At 47.9% G+C, this 18,681-nt stretch overlaps 1 protein-coding gene across 4 annotated transcripts in view; it reads left to right on the forward strand.

Annotated features, from left to right (window-relative positions):
• The window catches only part of Specc1 (sperm antigen with calponin homology and coiled-coil domains 1), a 268,415-nt gene that overhangs the window by 61,518 nt on the left and 188,216 nt on the right, over window positions 1–18,681 (forward strand). For all 4 annotated transcript variants that reach the window (XM_050163731.1, XM_050163730.1, XM_050163732.1 and 1 more), the window contains exons 2-3: window positions 9,210–9,373; window positions 13,319–13,451. In XM_050163731.1, the coding sequence (XP_050019688.1) occupies window positions 9,227–9,373; window positions 13,319–13,451 (280 nt within the window). In that variant the 5' untranslated portion in view covers window positions 9,210–9,226. The remainder of the gene's footprint in view (window positions 1–9,209; window positions 9,374–13,318; window positions 13,452–18,681) is intronic.

The following is an 18,681-nucleotide window of genomic DNA, read 5'->3' on the forward strand; positions in this document are numbered from 1 at the left end:
GTTTATCAGAAAGGTTTCACCAGGTCCCATTGGGAACACAGACTGGAGACCAAGCCTTTAGCACACAAACCTTTCATGTTCATTCGTAACCAGAGATTAGCACCATGTGATGGGGGAGGCAGTGAGAGGTGATCAATGACAGGTAGTGGATGGCCGCACTAGTCATGGTTTGTCGATAAAGGCTTTGAAGAGATAAACTGGGGACTGTCAGCTGGGTGGGAGCACTATACTAGAACCTTTCAGAGGAAGTGTTCTTAAAACTGAGACAGGACCCAGGATAAGCATCCCCGAAATGTGAGCATCTGGGAGAAAGTCACACCGAGAGAGAGAGAGCAGCAGGAACAGGGGGAGCAGCAGGCACAGAGGGAGAAGCAGTCACAGAGTTCACTAAGAAAGAGAAGATGTCCCAAGGAGCCGAACAACTTGTTTGGTTGAAGGAGTGAGCAGGGGCCAAAGTAGAGAGCTGGACATGGCCTGAGACCGTGGGGGGTCATGCTACATACCTTGGCTTTTTATTCCAAATGCAATGAGAAGTGAGGGGCTAGTATAGTCTGTATAGGATGTAACACAGTGTATTTTGTGGGGTGTGCGTTGTGTGTTTCTTTGCTGGGGTTTGAACCCAGGGTCTTGGGTGTGTGTGGTAGGCACACACTCACTGATGAACAACCCCCCTTGTGAGCTCTGCTGTATTTTCCGTTCCTGTGACAGAATACGTGGGATAAACAAAGAGAGCATGCTGGGTAATTTTATGTCATCTTGACACAGGCTAGAGTCATCTGAGAGGATGGAGCCCCAACTGAGAGAATGCCCTCATACGATTGGGTGCCCACCAGGTGGTGGTGGTGGTGGTCTACAGAGTGAGTTCCAGGACAGCCAGGGCTACACAGAGAAACCCTGTCTCAAAAGACAAAAACAAACAAACAAACAAAAACAAAACAACAAAAGATTGCTCTGCAGGCAAGCCTGTAGGACATTTTCTTTATTAGTGACTGATATGGGAGGCCCAGGCCTTTGTGGGTGGGGCTATCCCTAGGCTGGTGATCCTGGGTTCTACAAGAAAGCAGGCTGAGCAAGCCATGAGGAGAAAGCCAGTGAGCAGTACCCTCCATTGCCTCCACATCAGTCAACTCCTGCCTCCAGGTCCCTACCCCGTTTGAGTCCCCACCCTGACGTCAAAGCCTCAGCGACGGACGGTCTCCTGGAAGTATGAGCAAAAATGAACCCCTTCCTCCCCATGCTGTTTTGGTCTTGGTATTTCATCCCAGCGACAGGGACCCTAGCTAGGACACCGAGCAAAAGTTTATTTTGGGTCACAGTGTCAGAGATTCCAAGCATGGTTGGTTGGCTAAATTGCTTTTGGCAGAGCACCGTGGTGCTGGGCGTGTGTGTCGGGGGAGGCCCTGGCACTGGCTGGCTTCCTCTTCACTTCTGTGGCATCAGGCTTCCAACCTATTGGATGGTGCCACCCGCGCAGAATGGTCTCCCTCGTTAGTGTTTCCACATGTCCCCTGTGTCTGGAAATGCCCTCACACACAACAATACCCCTTAATTACCCAGTAAAGGTTTTTGTTGTTTGTTGGTTTGTTTGGTTTAGTTTGGTTTTTGTTTGTTTTTGTAGCGCTGGGGCTTGAGCCCAGGGTCTTGTGCATGCCACACAAGCAAGCAGTCTGCACCTGAGCTGCATCCTCAGCCCCGTCAGGCATTTTGCTGTAATACCCAGAATGGACGAAGATGGTGAATGAGGAGAAACCGTGGCCCAGGATTAGGTGCATAGTGGAAGGTGGCACCGCCTGGCGTGCCTCGGGGAGTTAGCAGCATTCTTATTCCTTAGCTCTGATGTGTAAACTGTAGATGTCAGTGGCTGCCTGGCAAGGGAGTCTGAAACATGAGAGACAGTAAGAGGAATTGCTGCTCATTGCGCTGGCTCGCGGCATTGACAAACACCAGCTTAAAAGTAAGGAGAAACGAAGAGTTTTTAAGAGGAAATGACTGGCCCCAAGTGAACCTGTAGAAGTCTGGCAGGAATACAAGGAGGGGCGAGTGGGGTGTTGGCCCAGGTTTCTGCTGGGTACAAAGGTCTGATCTGCCCATGCATAACTGTGGATTTGAGAAATGAGACCCCAGGGCAGAGTCCAATGATGCTGAAGGTTGAAGCTGGATGACTCAAAGAAAGACGGTGCTGAAGACAGATGGGGAAGTTGGGGTGAGACTGGTTATGAGGCTCTATCTGCTCAGGAGTCTGTTGAAGCTTGTAAACAGGCGGTCTCCGCGAGGATGCCCTCTGGGTAGGCTTGCAGATCTGTTGGGCAGGTGGGTAAGGGGACAGACTGCCTAGGAGCCCTGAGGAGCCCAGAGGAGCCCAGAGGAGCCCTTTGTGACTGGAGAAACAAATTCTAGCAGGAGGAGACTTGAGTCCACTTTGGAAGGTAGTGTTTAAGGGAGCCAGCCAAGAGAACTGGGCGGGTGTCTCAGTTTCCTGTATTTGTGCCATGCAAGGCCACCAGAGATACTGGGCTCACAGTCCAGCCTCGCTGGCACCCTGTGGGCAGGGGAGAAGTGGTTCTTCCCCAGCTGCATCCTCTGCATCTTCTGGATCCTGGTCCAGTTCTCTCAGGACCCTAACTGCCTCTTCCACTGTCCCTGCAGGCTGAAGGTGCCAAGGATAATAGCCCCGGGGTTCTACAAACCCTGCCATGCCCTCATTCCTCTCAACTCAGTTTCCCAGCAGGCATTCCAGGCAGAGGTGGAGGCCTGCACCAGATGCCCCAAACCAGGACGGAACAAATATGACTCAGGATGCTTCAGCCTGAATAAGCATGAAAGCCTTCGGCTCCCTCTCTTCTTCTTACTTTGTTCCTCTGCCGCGTGTTCTTTAAAGCTGTTCCCAAAGAGAGGGCTCTTGAGGGATTCAATTTCCATCTCCTTTTCCGACAGCTTTGTTTCACTCACTCCGAGTCTCTGATGTGAAGCCACAGGATAAGTAAGGAAATAACTGCCCATTAGTGGTCACCACACTTTCCAGTCTGCCAGATTGGTTTGGCTTTGGAGCAGAAGTTCACCCTAGACTAGTAGTTCTGAGCACTTGATCTCAACATCGCCGCAGATTATGGCCTCCTCCACCACCTGCATTTCATAGTCATGACTGCCCCCACCCTGGCCTCTCATTCCAGGTTATGCCCTGTCTCTGTTGCTTTGCGTCCTGCCCTTGGCAGAGCGCCGTGACTTCCCGACGGCATTTCTTTGCAGTCTGTGATATGCCCGTGCTCCAGTTGCTCCTCCGTAGCTCTTGTTTGCCGATGGGACCAGCGAGTCCTGGTTTTCAGCATCTCTTCTGATGCTGTGTGGAAAGCTTTTCTTTTCCCTGTTGGCCACGAAGGAATTTGAGCCTGTTGGGATGATTTCTTTCATCTCCAAGCCACAGGAAGTAATCATTTTGGAAGCATTTCCTGTGACCATCACTGAAGTCTGAGGGCAGTTTACAGTGCTGTGTTCCACGGGAAGCTCAGCAGGTGCCTGTCCAAGACCCTGCAACCCCGACACTGCTTCTTCCCCCACAGCATCACTGACGTCTTGACCTAGATGCTTCATGGTCATGTGATTCCTTTGGTGGGTAGGTACCTCCTGCCTCATGTGGTAGCACCCCAAGTTGCCTTGGTAAATGCCTTGTGTCCCCTGAGGGCAGAGTTATCTCAAGCCTGGAACTGGCCCATCCAAATGTCTGGAGCAAACTTAATACAGTCCTAACAGTCTTTGGCTAGATATTTTCAGCATGTTGAGCTCCGGCGCTGCACTTCCTGCCGGGTCCCATGGTAATTGAGCTATGTGCACATTCCTATTTTCTTAGCTCCCCAAATTGAATGCTTTAGCTTTCTGCTTCCGACTGCTCATTGTGCTTGCAGCTGAGACCTGAGCGCCCTCCCACTCCTGGAGACTCATTCTTTTCTGTTCATCCAGAATGCTTTCCCGTCGCCTTCCAGTTTTCTTGCCTTAAAAGGGAAATAACGATAAGGCCCCCAGCTAGCCCCAGCACAGGCCGGGAAGACCACAGTTCCTAGGCTTTGCTGGAGCACTGCACCTTTTTATATTCCTGTGTGCCTTCCTCCCCTCGCTTTCCTCTTCTTCACTACTTTATGCTGGGCGGTTCATGGGAGACAGTTTAAATGTAAGTCATACACTCTTCTGAACAGGAATGAAGCTTGGCATCAAAATAAAATGCTTGAACTTTGAAAAAGAAAACACCCTGGGAAGACCCTCCCTCCTTACCCTCCCTCCATGCCCTCCCTCCATGCCCTCCTTCCAGCTCCCATCCCTTCTCTCGAATGAATTCTCAAATTAACAGTAATTTCTTAATTGATTTGACCCTTTGTATTGTTTATGAGGAGTTTAAGAAGTCAGAGAGTTAATGCTAGAAACTCTTTTTTTTTTTTTCCCCTTCTGGCTACCCTGTGCTTGGCTAGAGGCCACCCATTTCTTTTTCTGTTACTAATTCACGTCCAGGAGAGAGCCATGACTCAGTGAGTGTGCCCACCTGTGTTTATCTTGCGGCAGCCCAGAGTTTCTAGAACCAAACCTAAGACTGTAAGGCATCTGCCTCCGTGTTTATTTTCCTCTCCGCTCATCTCTGTGCCCGTATTTGCAAATGAAAACAGGCTGTTCGGTGCACAGGAAGAACACTTGCCTGGTAAGCCCGGCAGCCCCCTGACCTGAAGATTTAATTGCTCCGTGGCTGTGTATTGTCGAGCTGATAAGCAGTGGCTGATTGACAGAGTTGACAGAAGGCAGCTAGCATTTGTGAAGAGTCTTCCGCGCGCCCTGCTTGTGATGTACACCTTTAGTCCTTCGCTGGTTTGTGACATCGCTGCTTGTAACGCCATCTGATATTGGGAGGCCCAGAGTTCAGACACGCCCAGGCTCCCAGTCATGGAGGAGCTAGACCTACCTGGGGTGGGGGGGGATTTCATCCATAGACCTCTTGTTTCACATGAGGGCGCAAGTAACCTGGATGATCTGTCCACCCCTGCTTTTAATCTTGGCTACAGATGAGTTCTGTGTTATAGGCAAATATCTCGACCTTCCCAAGTCAAAGAAAATTTCCTCCTCTGTCTAACGGGAGGGTTTTAGGTCATTAGAGCTAAAGTGGACGCCTTCTAAATGACTGGATGTCACTGCTCACAGTTGTGGGGTTGGCAAGCCTGAGACAGGACCAGCAGATTCATTGTCTAATGAGAGCTCTGTGCCTGGCTCATGGTGTCACCTTCTCATGTGTCCCCACTTCATAGAAGGGCAAAAATGTTCCCCTAGTCCATTTCTGTAAGGCCACTGGTCCTTTTGAAAGGGGTCTGCTCTCCTGACCCGATTGTCGTCTCCCAGATGTCCTCTTTCCCAAGAGTACCACATGGGGGCTTTGGTTTCAGTGTGTGAATTTGGGGGATACCCAATATCCCGACTGTGGTTGAGGTGATTTAAGGAACCATCCACGTGGGCATTTGCCAGCACCTTCCACTCAAAGTGGAATGGCACTGGCTACCAGGACACTGCAGCTCTTGTGAAGTCAGGGTTCTCTGTGTGTCAGGGAGCCAGGACTGGGGTGCCTGCTGAGGGGGTGGAAGCAGAAGCAGTGGGTGGTGGGGTGGGTGGAAGGCTGTGGACAGGATGGTCCTGGAGTGTACCTGCTCCATGCCCAGCAGGAGGCCTTCCTGGGAGAGAAGAGACGACAAGGCCAGTGTTAGCCTGAGCTCTACAGGCAACTCAGGGGATTCATCTCTCTCAAGTCTGTTTCAGAAGAGTCCAAGGCTAGGAGGGACCAGGGACTGCCAGGATTCCAGGAGACAGAGGGGGCCTTCGTCAGGGTTGGAGCAGAGGACAGAGTGAAATTTAGTACGTTCCTAAGACACGGAGCCTGAGGGATGGACACTATGGCTGCCTTTCCACCTGGCAGCACAGGGACCGGTCCTCCTTCCTCCCTTTCTTCTCGCCATGACTGTTTTGATCTCGCAGGGCTTGGTTGTCACTTCTCCATCCCGATGGTAAGTTGTTACTCCTGGACATCCCACCTGGCACTTCCCCTACTTGTGAGACAGAAGTGGAGGTCCTTAACCGTGACGGAGGATCTCCCACCTCACCTGTGCTTAGTTTGTAGTGCTAAGGTCCCAGACAAACCAATGGACAGCAGAGCTATCCCAAACCAATGGCTTCTGGGTCTCTTTTCTCATGAAATCAGAGTGAAGTTCACAGACGGCGGGAAGATGAACTTAGAAAGCAGTGCTAGTATAGGGTTTTAGGTGGGAACCTAAGAGAAAGAAGGAAAGCAGAACTCCCGAATAGCAGGAGAGGGTCCCAGAAAATGGGCTACCATCAAGCTGCTAGGCTGAGGGCTTCTTGTAGAATTTAGAAAAGGCATGGGGAGGAAAGCTGGTCAGTCCAGTCGGCCTAAATGACAAGTCTAGATGCTTCGTAGTTTCGGCTATGCCTTCAAGTGTAGTTTCTAGGCAGTAGGGCTCATTCCAGTTGTATTAAAGCTGAAGAAAACTAATAAGAGACCAGACTAAGAAACAGAGACCCCTTCTGGTATTTGTGCCCTTGAGCCCAGGACAAGACGGCTTGTTGGCATATGGCCAAGGACAATAATGGTCGTTCCTCTCCCTAAACTGCCTGCCAGATTTGATATCCTGCTCTCATCGGAGGAGATGACTCTTGGTTATGGGGTGGGTGGGATGTTAATGGTTCATCACTGAGCATCTTTACTTCCAGAGGATGGAATCGGAAGGGGAGGGGTTGGCGTGTGGATGAGTACGGAAGGGAGAGCCAAGTCCAGTGAAGAAGGGGAAAGAATGACAGACTCCCAGAGAAGGCAGTGTGGGTGCCTTTCCTGGGGGTGTTTGTTTGTGAAGAGCTTTATCAAATTCTCTCTGCGGAGAGTACAGAAAGTGATGTGGCAAGAAGTCCCCAAAGAATTTTAAAACAGAGCAAGCAACCTGCTGACTTAAAAAAAAAAAAAGAAAATTAAATTCCACCCAGCCCATCAGAAATTAATGTTGCCAGAAATTAAGAGCTGAGTGTATATATTTGAGTTTGGATCAAGATTGATTCATTAACTGATTGAGTCTTCCTAAAATATCAGGAAAATGATCGACAGGGAAAATGTCCGTCCTTTGACTGTTGCTTCTAGCTTCATAGTTTTCTCTTGTGGGGAGTAGGTTAAAGGCATTTTCATTTTAAGGGTAACCTTGGCAGGATTTGGGGAAGCACACACCTAGAGTTTTCATAGAGTAAGCCCCGCAATGCTCGCTGCCAAGGAGTTCTAATGGATAAAAGGGGATGCTGGTCAAGTGGGTATTTTATTCAATGTTCTCCACAAGTCAGCCGGATAGGGTCCTGGTTGTCTTGTAGTTGGGGGCAAAATTTACCGGTTCTCTTGAGGAATCTCTTGGGCTGCAGTAGTTCATTTGAGAGAGAGAGAGAGAGAGAGAGAGAGAGAGAGAGAGAGAGAGAGAGCCAGCCAGCCAAATGAAATTAGTCACTGCACAGGTCTTAACCTAAGTGTTCTTTTACTGTTGCTGTGGAAACCAGAATGAAAAAGCATGGGTCGAGAAAGAAAAATAATCAGTGTTAAGCATCAGTAAAATACATTGGCAGTAAGCTGCTTTTTTTTTTAATACTGAATTTTTAAGAAATCACAAGACCTGGAACCAAGCTGAGACTAAGAAGTTCTGAGCGGATCATGCAACTGAAATCATATATCATCTTCAGGAAAAAAAATTACCAAAAGCAAATGGTATTCTTTTTTTTTTCCTTTTACCAATAATGAATTCAGGTGCATGCATGTGTGTGTCAGGGATAGAACCCAGGGCCTGGTTCATGTTATAGACATGCAGTTTCATTGTTAGCCACATCCATGCAGCTGTAGAGAGAACCAGCTACATAGGACACTTATCTCTATGGAATCACTTTGCTTAAACAGGAAGAGGAACCGGGTGACTCTTGGCGAGACAGATACTGTCTGCTGAGAAAGTTTCTTCTGGTCAGGGAAGGGACAGGAGCACAAGGTGATGGCCGCCTGAGCTGGGCTGCAGACGTCCTACAATGCAGCGAGGCCGAGGAGACCATCCACTCTAGTACCAGCTACCACCCCTTACGGTTAGCCAGAGCCTTGTACCCCATGGAAGTGGCTTTCAGAATTGCTTGTCCTCTGTGGGTGTTAATTGAAAGGATAGACACTATGGCTTGGTACCGTGTGTCATACCAGAGTCCACGGGGACAGACAGAGGCAAGGTGGTTGTAGAAAGATACCAGGACTTCTGATCTATCCCAAAGATGCTGTTGATGGCGAGGCTGGGGGTTGGAGGATGCAAGGGATCATGAATGACAGTTGATGACTTTACCTGGACTGCTGGCACTTCTTTCTTCTTTCCACTGGGACAGTGTCTCTCTATATATCTCTGGCGGTCCTGGAACTCATTATATAGACCAGGCAGGTCTTGAACTCACAGAGACCCACCTGCCTCTGTTTCCAGAGTACTGGGATTAAAGATGTGCATAGCTTAGCCTTGCAGTCTGATACTTTGAACAATATTTTTTTCATTCCATAAATTATTTAACTAGGGAAATAATCCTGCATTCAAGTCTGATCAATTAAAATATGCCTTATTAATTTTTAAATGGTATTCATTTTTATCTCAAAGGAGTCATTTGTATTTCTGCGAACTCTTTAACTCTGAAATAATTCATTTATATGTGTTTAAAAATTAAGGAAGACTGTTTTGATAGTTCTAAAGCTGCAAAGCTTGGGGACATATTATATCTTGATGCCAGTCACCATAGTGTGTGTGTGTGTGTGTGTGTGTGTGTGTGTGTGTGTGTGTGTGTGTGCATGGGCATGAGGGCATGTGTGTACTTACAAATGTGTATTGGGATACGTAGCTGTTAGGTGTCTGTAACAAGAACAAGGTATCATTTGCTGAAAAGCAATATCAGAATATCAATTGTATCACATATGCATGTTAATAAACCGGTAAACACCCGTCCAGAGGTATAAAAATGAGCAGCATGCAACAGCAGCATCTTCGGTGCACGGTGTTCTATACCTGGCTAAATCCTAACACTCGTTCTGTGGTAGCAGTGGTAAGCCTGGTGAAGGGAGTTTGTAAAGCCTTATGTCACTCACAAGTAGCATCTTGGAGACGAGTGTTTTCCTTTTTACCTTTCTACAGAGAGAAGACAGGACATCATGCGGAGTGCCACCAAGCCCTGGAGTCCAGTTGCCAAAGCAGGCAGCCATGGCCCTGATCGCACACGGCCCCTCCCTGGGACCCCTTCTGGCATGAAGAGTTCCAAGTCTTCAACCTCGCTGGCCTTCGAGTCTCGGCTTAGTAAGGTCTGTGAGAATGCTCAGTGTCCTGTGTGTCAGTAGCAAACCCCAGCAGCACCTGAGGGGATGGAGCGAATGGGGGACAGTGGGGTGCTCCAGGATGGGGAAAGAGATATGTGAGCTGTTGAAAGACTCAGCAAAAACTGGGGATGGGGGCTTTTTGTACATGTGAATCATAGAATATGTAAATTTCCCATTCTGCCCCATCAGCTCCACATCCAATCATGGTGACGTCTGAAATGCACCCTATCTTTTCTAACACACACCCAGATTTCAGGACGGTCCTTGTTGAGAGCCATTTTCCAGGGGACAGCGTCTGTTCTGTGAATGGTATCGAGATTTCTATTGCTAATCAGGAACCTTCTCACTGCCTTGAGGGTCAAGATGCCACCCCCACTGCAATGTGTCCTAGCCAAATTCAACCCCCTGCCTCCATCACCTCCTAACCTGCTCCTCTTTGAGCTACCCTTTGTAGAGCAGATGGTTCCTCTTTCTTTTAGGTTGTTTAGACCTGAGTCCTCGAAAGCTCCTTTGTTCATGTCCCCACAGTGCATCAGTAAGAAGCCATTCCTTCTGCCTGGAGAATAGATTTCACCTGAATCCCCTTACTGTGGCCTCCTCTGTGACCTCTCCCCACGTGCCATCCTTCCCTGTCTGGCTCCCCCCACCCCACAGCTTTCGTTTTGGTACTCCGCATTCTTTTCCCAACAGATGCTGGAGGAGTCCCTTTAGCGTATGTGACATGCCATCTCTCTGCCGAACGCCCACTCGAGTTCTTTCTGTTGGACAGAGTAAGAAGCAAAGCTCTCCTAGTGACCAGAGAGGCTGTCCACACCCCATCTCCTGCTGGACATTGTCATTCTCCTCTGTACCTGTAACGATTGCCCCTTGGACATGCCAGGCACACTTCTGTATTTGTATCGCCTCCTGTCTTTGCCTGGAGGGCATCACGTCAGAGACCACTCTTGAGTATCCTTGTGCCATGCTCCTTGACTGCGTCCACGCTCCACTCCCTCCTCAGCGTCCCCTGCAGCTCCTACTCCACCACACCTCTGAATGTTGAACACCTTTCTTCCTTTGGCTGGCCGTGAGCTCCAGGAGGGCAGGACTGCATGCTTCTGCCGACCACAGCGTTGCTTAGGAAAGCCTGTGCTGCCTGCTAAGCACTTAGTGTGTAGGAAATGCGATGGCCCTCTGTTCTTCTGGGAGGGTCACCTGGTGGCTTAGGTGGGCCTCCAGGGCAGTGAGATCACTCTAAAGCAGACTGAGCCACTTGGCGCCTGTGAACTCTCAGGCGGGTGTTGGAACCACCTGACTTGTGCTTTTCAACAGCGAAGGGCATTGCTTCAGAAGCTTCTTCCACAGAGAAATGTCAAGGGAAAGCAAGTAGTTTTGTGGCAGGCTTCCTGCTCTCCATTCTGATACACGAGCTTTCTTGTCCTGATATTATGAAACGGACACCAGGATCTGGGAAGAGTTGTAGGAGGACTTGAACTGTGCCCGCCCCTTGCCAGCCCTGTCCTTTCCAGCCGACGGTGGGCTCTAGATCATTGAAAGCCCAGAGAGCAGAAGAGAGGAGGTAGAGGTGATGATCAGAAAAGCAGGTAGATTTCCCTCCCCAATGGAAACTTCCAAGCGGATAGGACAGCTGGGACCTGTAGCAAATGTCCCAGAGCAGTGCCTGCACTCGTCGACATTGCAATGCCTGTCCAGAGTAAATGGATGAGGATGTCTTAACTGTTCACAAATAGGAAACCGAATCAAACCCACCCACAATAGAACTGAATCCCCAATTTCAAATCATGGCTGAGCTGCAGGGGCTGAAAGCACAAGGCAGGAGATGCAGGAAGAACGGGGAGGGGGGAGGGTAGGGATGTTGATGCAAACCCTCTTTGTGGTGTTCAGGCAGCGGCACACATGCTCTGACTTCAGCAAGCCACATCACTCCAGCCACAACAGAAGGCCCGAGGCTATGAGTCAGAGCTTACTTGGTCGCAGTCGACAAAACATTGGTTTGAGTTTGTATGAACAGAAAAAAATTCAAGTTGTGTGTCACCGTCCAGAATTCCCATGGGTGCCCAAATCTGTGGGTGCTCAGGACCTTGTCTGAAACAGTGGTGTTGTCACAGAGCCCACCAGTCCTGTGTCCTTAGATGCCTCTAGTCTCTCTGGACTACTTATAATATCTAATTTAAGGTAAATAGCTATTACGTGGTAATGTTTTATGAATAAGGATGAGGAAAACAACCTACATTTTCTGAACAGATGTTATTTTTTTCTACTATTTTTGAGTAGAGTTTGGTTAAGTATAGATGGTGTTTTTACTCTTTGTTCTTTGGAGGCCCTGCCATCCAGCTCCCAGATAAATATATGGAGACTTATCCTTACCTATGAATGCCCAGCCTTAGCTTGGTTTGTTTCTAACCAGCTTTCCTAAATTATCCCATCTATCTTTTGCCTCTGGACTTTTATCTTTCTTTGTTCTCTATACCTTTCTCTACTTCTTACTCTGTGGCTGGCTGTGTGGCTTTGTGACTAGGTGGCTGGCCCCTGTCATCCTCCTCTTCTTGCTCCTCACTCTTCCCTCTTCTATTTATTCTCTCTGCCTGGAAGCCCCGCCTATCCTTCTTCCTGCCTGACTATTGGCCAGTCAGCTCTTTATTAGACCAATCAGGTATTTTAGGAAGACAAAGTAACACAGCTTTACAGCATTAAATAAATGGCACATAAAAGAATGCAACACATCTTTGCATCGTTAAACAAATATTCCACAGCATAAACGTAGCACATCTTAAACTAATTTTTCACAGCAGGGAAGCCCTAAGTATGATAGTAAAATGAACATAGCCTAAGGTGCCCACATCTCTGGGGACAAGGGTTCAAGATGGCGTCTCAGAGAAGCTGGTCCAATGACTGACTCTAAGGCTGGTCACTGCTTCTGTGTCACCCCCTGATGCCCACCCAGCCTTGCCCAGCATATATATGAAGTATATAACCAGCCTACTGACCTCCTGTATCTCTTGAAAGGCCTGGTTGCCTTTTTCTTCATTTCCTGTTTGTTGATAAAAAGGAAAGGAGAACAATAAAGAAAAAGAAGAAAAAAAACATAACTGAGAGTGGAGTGGTTAGATGCTGGCCCTGGGATGGTCCCATGCTGGACCTGTTTGAGGACGTCAAGTCTTCCCAGAATGTTCTGTAAGAGTACGTCCTCGAAGGAGTGCAGCCTTCCAGCATGGGCTCATTGTCTGAGTCTTGAGTACCAACAGTGTTCTGCTATAGTTCCTACAGAATGCTCTCCGTATGGTTGCTCCTAGCCATCTGTGGCAATGGAGCCCTTAAAAATATCCAGTCAAAATGCAGATATGCTCTTAAGCCAGGTTTAAAACTGCAGGAGAGCTCACTAATATACAGCCAAAAGCCATTAGATGACTCTACAGCCAACGATGGACACACATGCAATGACTTTACAAGATTATTATGGGCTTGAAATGTAACACGGCTAGTAAAAGCCTGGAGACAGATATTGGGGTTCAAACCAAAAAGCAAAAAAGCAAAACAGCCAAGCCACTAGAGAAGTCTTTCCTCTACCAAGGCTGGGAGACTGCAGACCAAGCAGGTGATCAGCAGCATCAATCCCAGGGATGCCCTTAGAGCATTTCCTGCACACGCCGAAGCAACCCCTGAGCACATCCCTTCGGGGGATCTTCCATAGCAAGTCAGAAACCTCGATGGGTGCTGAGCTGCATTTGGGTAACAGGAAGCAAGGCCACAAACAGAGAGAGAACATGCAGTAGTGACCGAATCTGGTGCTCCTCCTGCTTATTCCTTCTATACTAGTAGCTTGGTGCTTTGATTCTCAGGGATGGCGGTCTCCTTTGTAAATCTTTATGTCCCTGACCTGGTGGGTGCAGCATTCCTCACTGTGTCTTTGTCCCTCTAACTTCTCTCCAGCTCAAGAGGGCCAGCAGTGAGGACATGCTCAACAAGCCTGGCAGTGCCTCTGCGGGGACGGTGCGCCTGAAGAAGACCTCAACCTCCGGAGCCATCTCTGAGCTCACTGAGAGCCGCCTGAGAAGCAACACAGGTAGGAAGGACCTCGGTGGCGTCCTGTCCTGTGGAGGCTCCTTTTCACTCATGATCCGTCCTCCCCCATCACCCTGGCCTGGAGCTGATCTGGGGGCATAGTCCTTACCTGTGGAGTTTGTGCACTGAGGAGACAGCATACAACCTGGGAGATTGATGGAGAACAGAAGGGCAATGGTTTGTCATGTCACCTCAGGAGTCCACTTGTCACCCGTGTGTGTGGAATCCTTTTAGCAAGGTGGTGTAGCTCTGAAGTCATCCCGGATGATGGCAGTGAATGGCAGTGGGTCATGGATAGGCCCAAGTTGACGAACAGCTGAGGTCTTCCTTGGTCATGATGATTGTTGATGGGTGTGATGCTCACCACTCTTTGACCCATTTCACAAAACATTACATTCTGAAGATATATTTTAAATTGTTTGGCCTTCAAGGAGTTTAATGTGAGGCCCGAATGTGGCTTTGGATGTAAGGAGAAGGGCTTGTGTTTCTACATGATGACGTAGCTGTTAAAGACTGAATTTGTACTAAATACAGCAAATGAAAGTAACACATTTTCACCAAGCAAACCTCGACTACTGATTCCAAAGTTAACAGATGCCATTAAAGTAATAATTAATTAAAAATGAATGCCAACTTTATTCTCAATATTAATACAAAAGTGAGATATTAAAGTGTTAGCAAATGCTGTCTAAGAAAATGTCAAAGGGCAGTCGCGGACAGTACAACCAAGTGGAGCTGCATCCTCTAAGAACGCATCAATGAGGGGCATGGCAGATGGTTCAGTGGTTAAGAGCTCTTGCTGCTCTTCCAGAGGATCCAGGTTCAGTTCTCGGCGCCCACGTAGTGGCTCACAACTGTCTGTAATTCCAGCACTCTCTCCTGCCTCCATGGGGATTGCACACATATGATGCATAGACCTACGTGCAGGCAAAATAATCATCAAATCAAATCAAATCTTAAAAAATGAGTGAATGAATGAACGTTAGCATTATATGCCTGTTAGGCATATCATAGGCCACAGAGAAACCACATGGTCATCTTGATGGATGTGGGCAATGGAGCTGTCAGAATTTACCACTATTCTGGTTGAGTAATAAACTCTTGATAGATGGTAAGTGTGTGTGGAGAGGCTCTAGCAAGGAAAGATGTTATCTTGCTGCACTTGGCAACACGTAACTGCGGTTCAAGTACTCAGAGACAGGAGTGTCGCCTGAACCCACTAGATGAGCAAGGCAAAGACTTCATCTCAAAAAATAAGTCAATAGCCTTTGAAAGGCCGAGACAGGAGGATCAGGAGTTCAGGCCAGCCTAGGCTCAATGGCACCTTGTCTGAAAGGAAAAGATTGACTAGTTCTCTGACCAGAGACTGGTTAGGAAATATAATATTTGAAGAAATGATCTCATGTAAGAGAAGATGTGGAGCCAGGCCATGATGGTACATAACTTTAAACTCAGCAATTGTGAGATGGATCTTTGTGAATGTGAGGTCAGCTTGGTGGTCTCAGAGTGAGGTCTAGGACGGCCGGGGCTACACACAGAGAAACCCTCTCTCAAACAAACAAACAAACAAACATTAAGAAAGACAGGAGAAACACTTAGCAATAAACTCAGTTATGTAAGAGCCTATACATTAAAAGATATCTAACACCCATTTGGAGAACACGTCTATGTCCTTGTGAATAAATGGGAGGAAATGTGTCGGCTTGGGATAGGAAGATTAAATATAGCAAAGACTAAATTCAGTAGTGTCTCATATTAAATCTATTAAGGGTGTCTAAATTATTCCATCAATTCATTTTCGTCCTAATTAACATATCAACGTGGAACTGGGAGCAGCCACGTGAGTAAAATGATACTCAGGAGGTCCCTCATCAGCCAACAAGCAGTGCTTGGCCCAGGGGAAGGTGTTGGGTTGTCCTGATTGGAGGTTATACTTCCACCTAGTGGATAGCGGGTGGAGATGCTGCTAGTCAGAGACTGCTGGTAGCACAAGGAGCCACAGAGGAAGGCAGCATCCTCATGCATATTTGGTACAAAGTTAAAGGTGGCTAATGCCAAGTTGGAGCCTGTGGGCGTGGTTTAGGGTCCAGCGCAAATTCAGCAGGTGAGAGGCCCTGAGTTCAATCCCCAGTACTTCAAGAAGAAGTTAAAGTAAGTTAAGTAAAGCCTGGGTAACTCTGAAAAATAAAATTGGAACTCATAGCATTCTTCTTACATAAATAAGTCACAGGGACGTGGGAGGGTAAAATGATTGCTGTGCCAGCACAAAGACCTGAGTTCGTCCTCTAGTGCCCATGTGCAAAGCCAAATGAGGCAGCGCTTGCCTGTTTCCGCGGCTCTGGGCAAGTGGAGGCAGGTGGATCCCCAGGGCTTGCTGACCAGCCAGCCTGGTACGTGGAGGGTCCTAGGTTCAGTGAGAGACTGGCTCACAAAACGAGGTGATTGCAGAAGACTTTCCGTGTTGACCCATAGTCTCCACATTAACACCCCTCACCTGTACACATGTTCACACATGTGCTCGGATGAACGCACGTGCACACATACATACATACACACGCACACACAAACGTATATAACACATACACACTCGTACGTACATAGATATAACAAAAGTTTTAAAAATAAAGAAGACCCCAGAGCGCTAACCTGTATAGGAACAAAGGAGGAGCTTTCCATCATCAGAAAGCCAAGGGCCTGAGAAAGATGGCTCAGCAGTTAAGAGCGCTCGCGCTCTCAGAGGACCTGGGCACAGTTCCCAGCACCCACATGGCAGCGCTCAGCCATATGTAACTCCACTTCCAAGGGATCTGACACATTCTTCTGTCTTCCATGAGTACCTAGCACACATATATGTGAAGGTGAACACTTATACACATAAAATAAAAATAAATACCCCTTCAAGGATGCTGAAAGATTATTTACAATACACGCAAGTTTTCAAAGATTATCCAAATCCGTAAGGAAGTCTGTAGAGCAATGTGTAGCTCACATAAAAAGAAATAGATATCCAATAGTAAATTAATAGCTCTCCACCTACGGCTTCACTTGTAGCTAAGGAGCTATTAGTCGAACAATAATTCTATATATGACACCCCACATTAGAAAAACCAAAACAGGTAATCATCGCTATTGTTACTATTGGTAGAAGGACAGACACACCACTTGTGGACAGTTTGAACAAACCTGGCAACACTTGAAGCTTGTTGGTTTGGCTGGCCAGCCAGTGAGCCCCTACGATGCTCCTGTCTCTAGCCCCAGTGCTGGAATTACAGACATACATGGTCACACCTGGCTGCCTCCTTCCTTCCTTCCTTCCTTCCTTCCTTCCTTCCTCCCTTCCTTCCTTCCTCCCTCCCTCCCTCCCTCCCTCCCTCCCTCCCTCCCTCCCTTCCTCCCTTCTCTCCCTCCCTTCCTCCCTCCCTTTTACTTAATTTCCTTATTTCTTTTCTTGAGACGGGGTTTCTCTGTGTAATCACCCCAGCTGTCCTGGAACTCACTCTGTAGACCAGGCTGGCCTCAAACTCACAGAGATCCGCCTGTCTCTGCTTCCCAAGGGCTGGGATTAAAGGTGTGTGCCACTACTGTCCAGCACACCTGACTTTCTTACATGGGTTCTGAAGGCTGGAACAAATCCTCATGTTTGTGAGGCAAGCACTTTGCTGGTTTAGCTGTCTCTTTGTCCTCCTAATTTTTAAATGTTTTAAGTTTGTGTTGGTTTGTATTTGGTCTAGCACATTACTATAACTGGTACTGGGACTAGAACCCAGGGCATTTCATAGGCTAAGTGTTTGCTCTAGCACTGACCTACACCCCAACCCATCTGCTGTTTATGTTCAGAGTGTACGTGTTTGCACCTGTGTGTGTGCCTGTGTGCAAGCATGCATGTGAAGGGTGTGGTCTTACATGCTGGCAAGACAATATAATATAATTCTCTGCAAGTTAGTATGTGAAGGAAAGCATCCAACTCTAGGAGGTCAGGAAATGCTGTCAGTGTATAGATAATATATAATCTATATAGAGACTCATGGGAAGGAGTCTTAATGCCCGCAGATTTAGTGTCTAAACTTTTGACTTGTTTTCTCTGATACATAGATGGTAGTATTGTTTTTCTTTTAAGGGTATTATAAGTCTTTCTCCTGATGTCATATGTGTATATACATATTTATGGGACACTGTAATGATTAATGTTCGTGGTCAAACCTGACTGGGTTGGAATAATCTGGGAGATATCCAGATGGGGTGGACTGTTGGGCTAAGTGAAATGGGAGACAGGAGAAAGTGGGCTCAACTCCAGCTTCCATCCTCTGCTTCCCGAGTGCACAGTGTCCACCTTGTTCTCCGTCACCGTGTCTTCCTGCAGTGATGGACTGTCCCCTCAAACCATGAGCCAGAAAAGGTCCTCCCTTAAGTTACTTCTTGTCAAGCCTCTTGTCCCAGGGACAGGGAAAGCCACTAACACAGACGTGGATCAGATCTGGCCGTTGGCCTGGTAACCTGCACTGCTATCATTTCTTAATTTAGATTTGCATGCGCTTCATTCTAAACCTACAGTTAGCCAGTGTTTATCTTAAGCCCCCAACACTCGCGTTTAACACTTGACAACTGACACATGGCAGGTAGGATGGGAGCGGCTTAACCTGATAAGTATGGGCTACCCAGAAGCCCCCCTTCTCTTCTTTCAAAGGCTGTGTCTAGTTCCCCTCCTTCCCGCCTCATGCCTTAGTGCACTGCTGGGTTTGCTCCAACAAGAACAAACAAGACAGCATCTATTAGGTCAAGTGCACCACCTGCTGCCCTGCCACCTGCCGCTCTGCCTCTCTCCCCTTAGTCCCTGGCCTCGCAAGCCTGCTGGCACTTCTTCCTCAGACAGACTTGGGGCTCTAACTGTTTCATCAGGTCTGAGCCAGCACATAGGTTGGGGTTTCTATCAGCCTAGCCTATGTCATGTTCACCCTGGGCACTCACTTTTAGACTTTCTAAGTAAGCCATGTCTTCTTCCTCTTCTCCCTGGAGTGTACTTTACATATGGGGGTGCCCTTTATATGTACCCCTTCTTCCCCAGCGATGTAGAGTGCAAAACAAAAAGCTTTTAGAGTATTTGTGCCAAGAGTTGCCTCTCAAGTCAACTGGACGCAGGGACGATCCTGCTGTGGTAGAAAGTCACCACCAGGTGGCAGCCTTGTCCAAAATATTGATGCGTTGGAGCCTTGGTTTGATGAGGCACTGTTGAC

This window comes from Alexandromys fortis, unplaced genomic scaffold (genome assembly GCF_014885135.2).
Source record: "Alexandromys fortis isolate MF-2015 unplaced genomic scaffold, M_Fortis_MF-2015_v1.1 scaffold_149, whole genome shotgun sequence".
NCBI classification, from domain to species: Eukaryota; Metazoa; Chordata; class Mammalia; order Rodentia; family Cricetidae; genus Alexandromys; species Alexandromys fortis.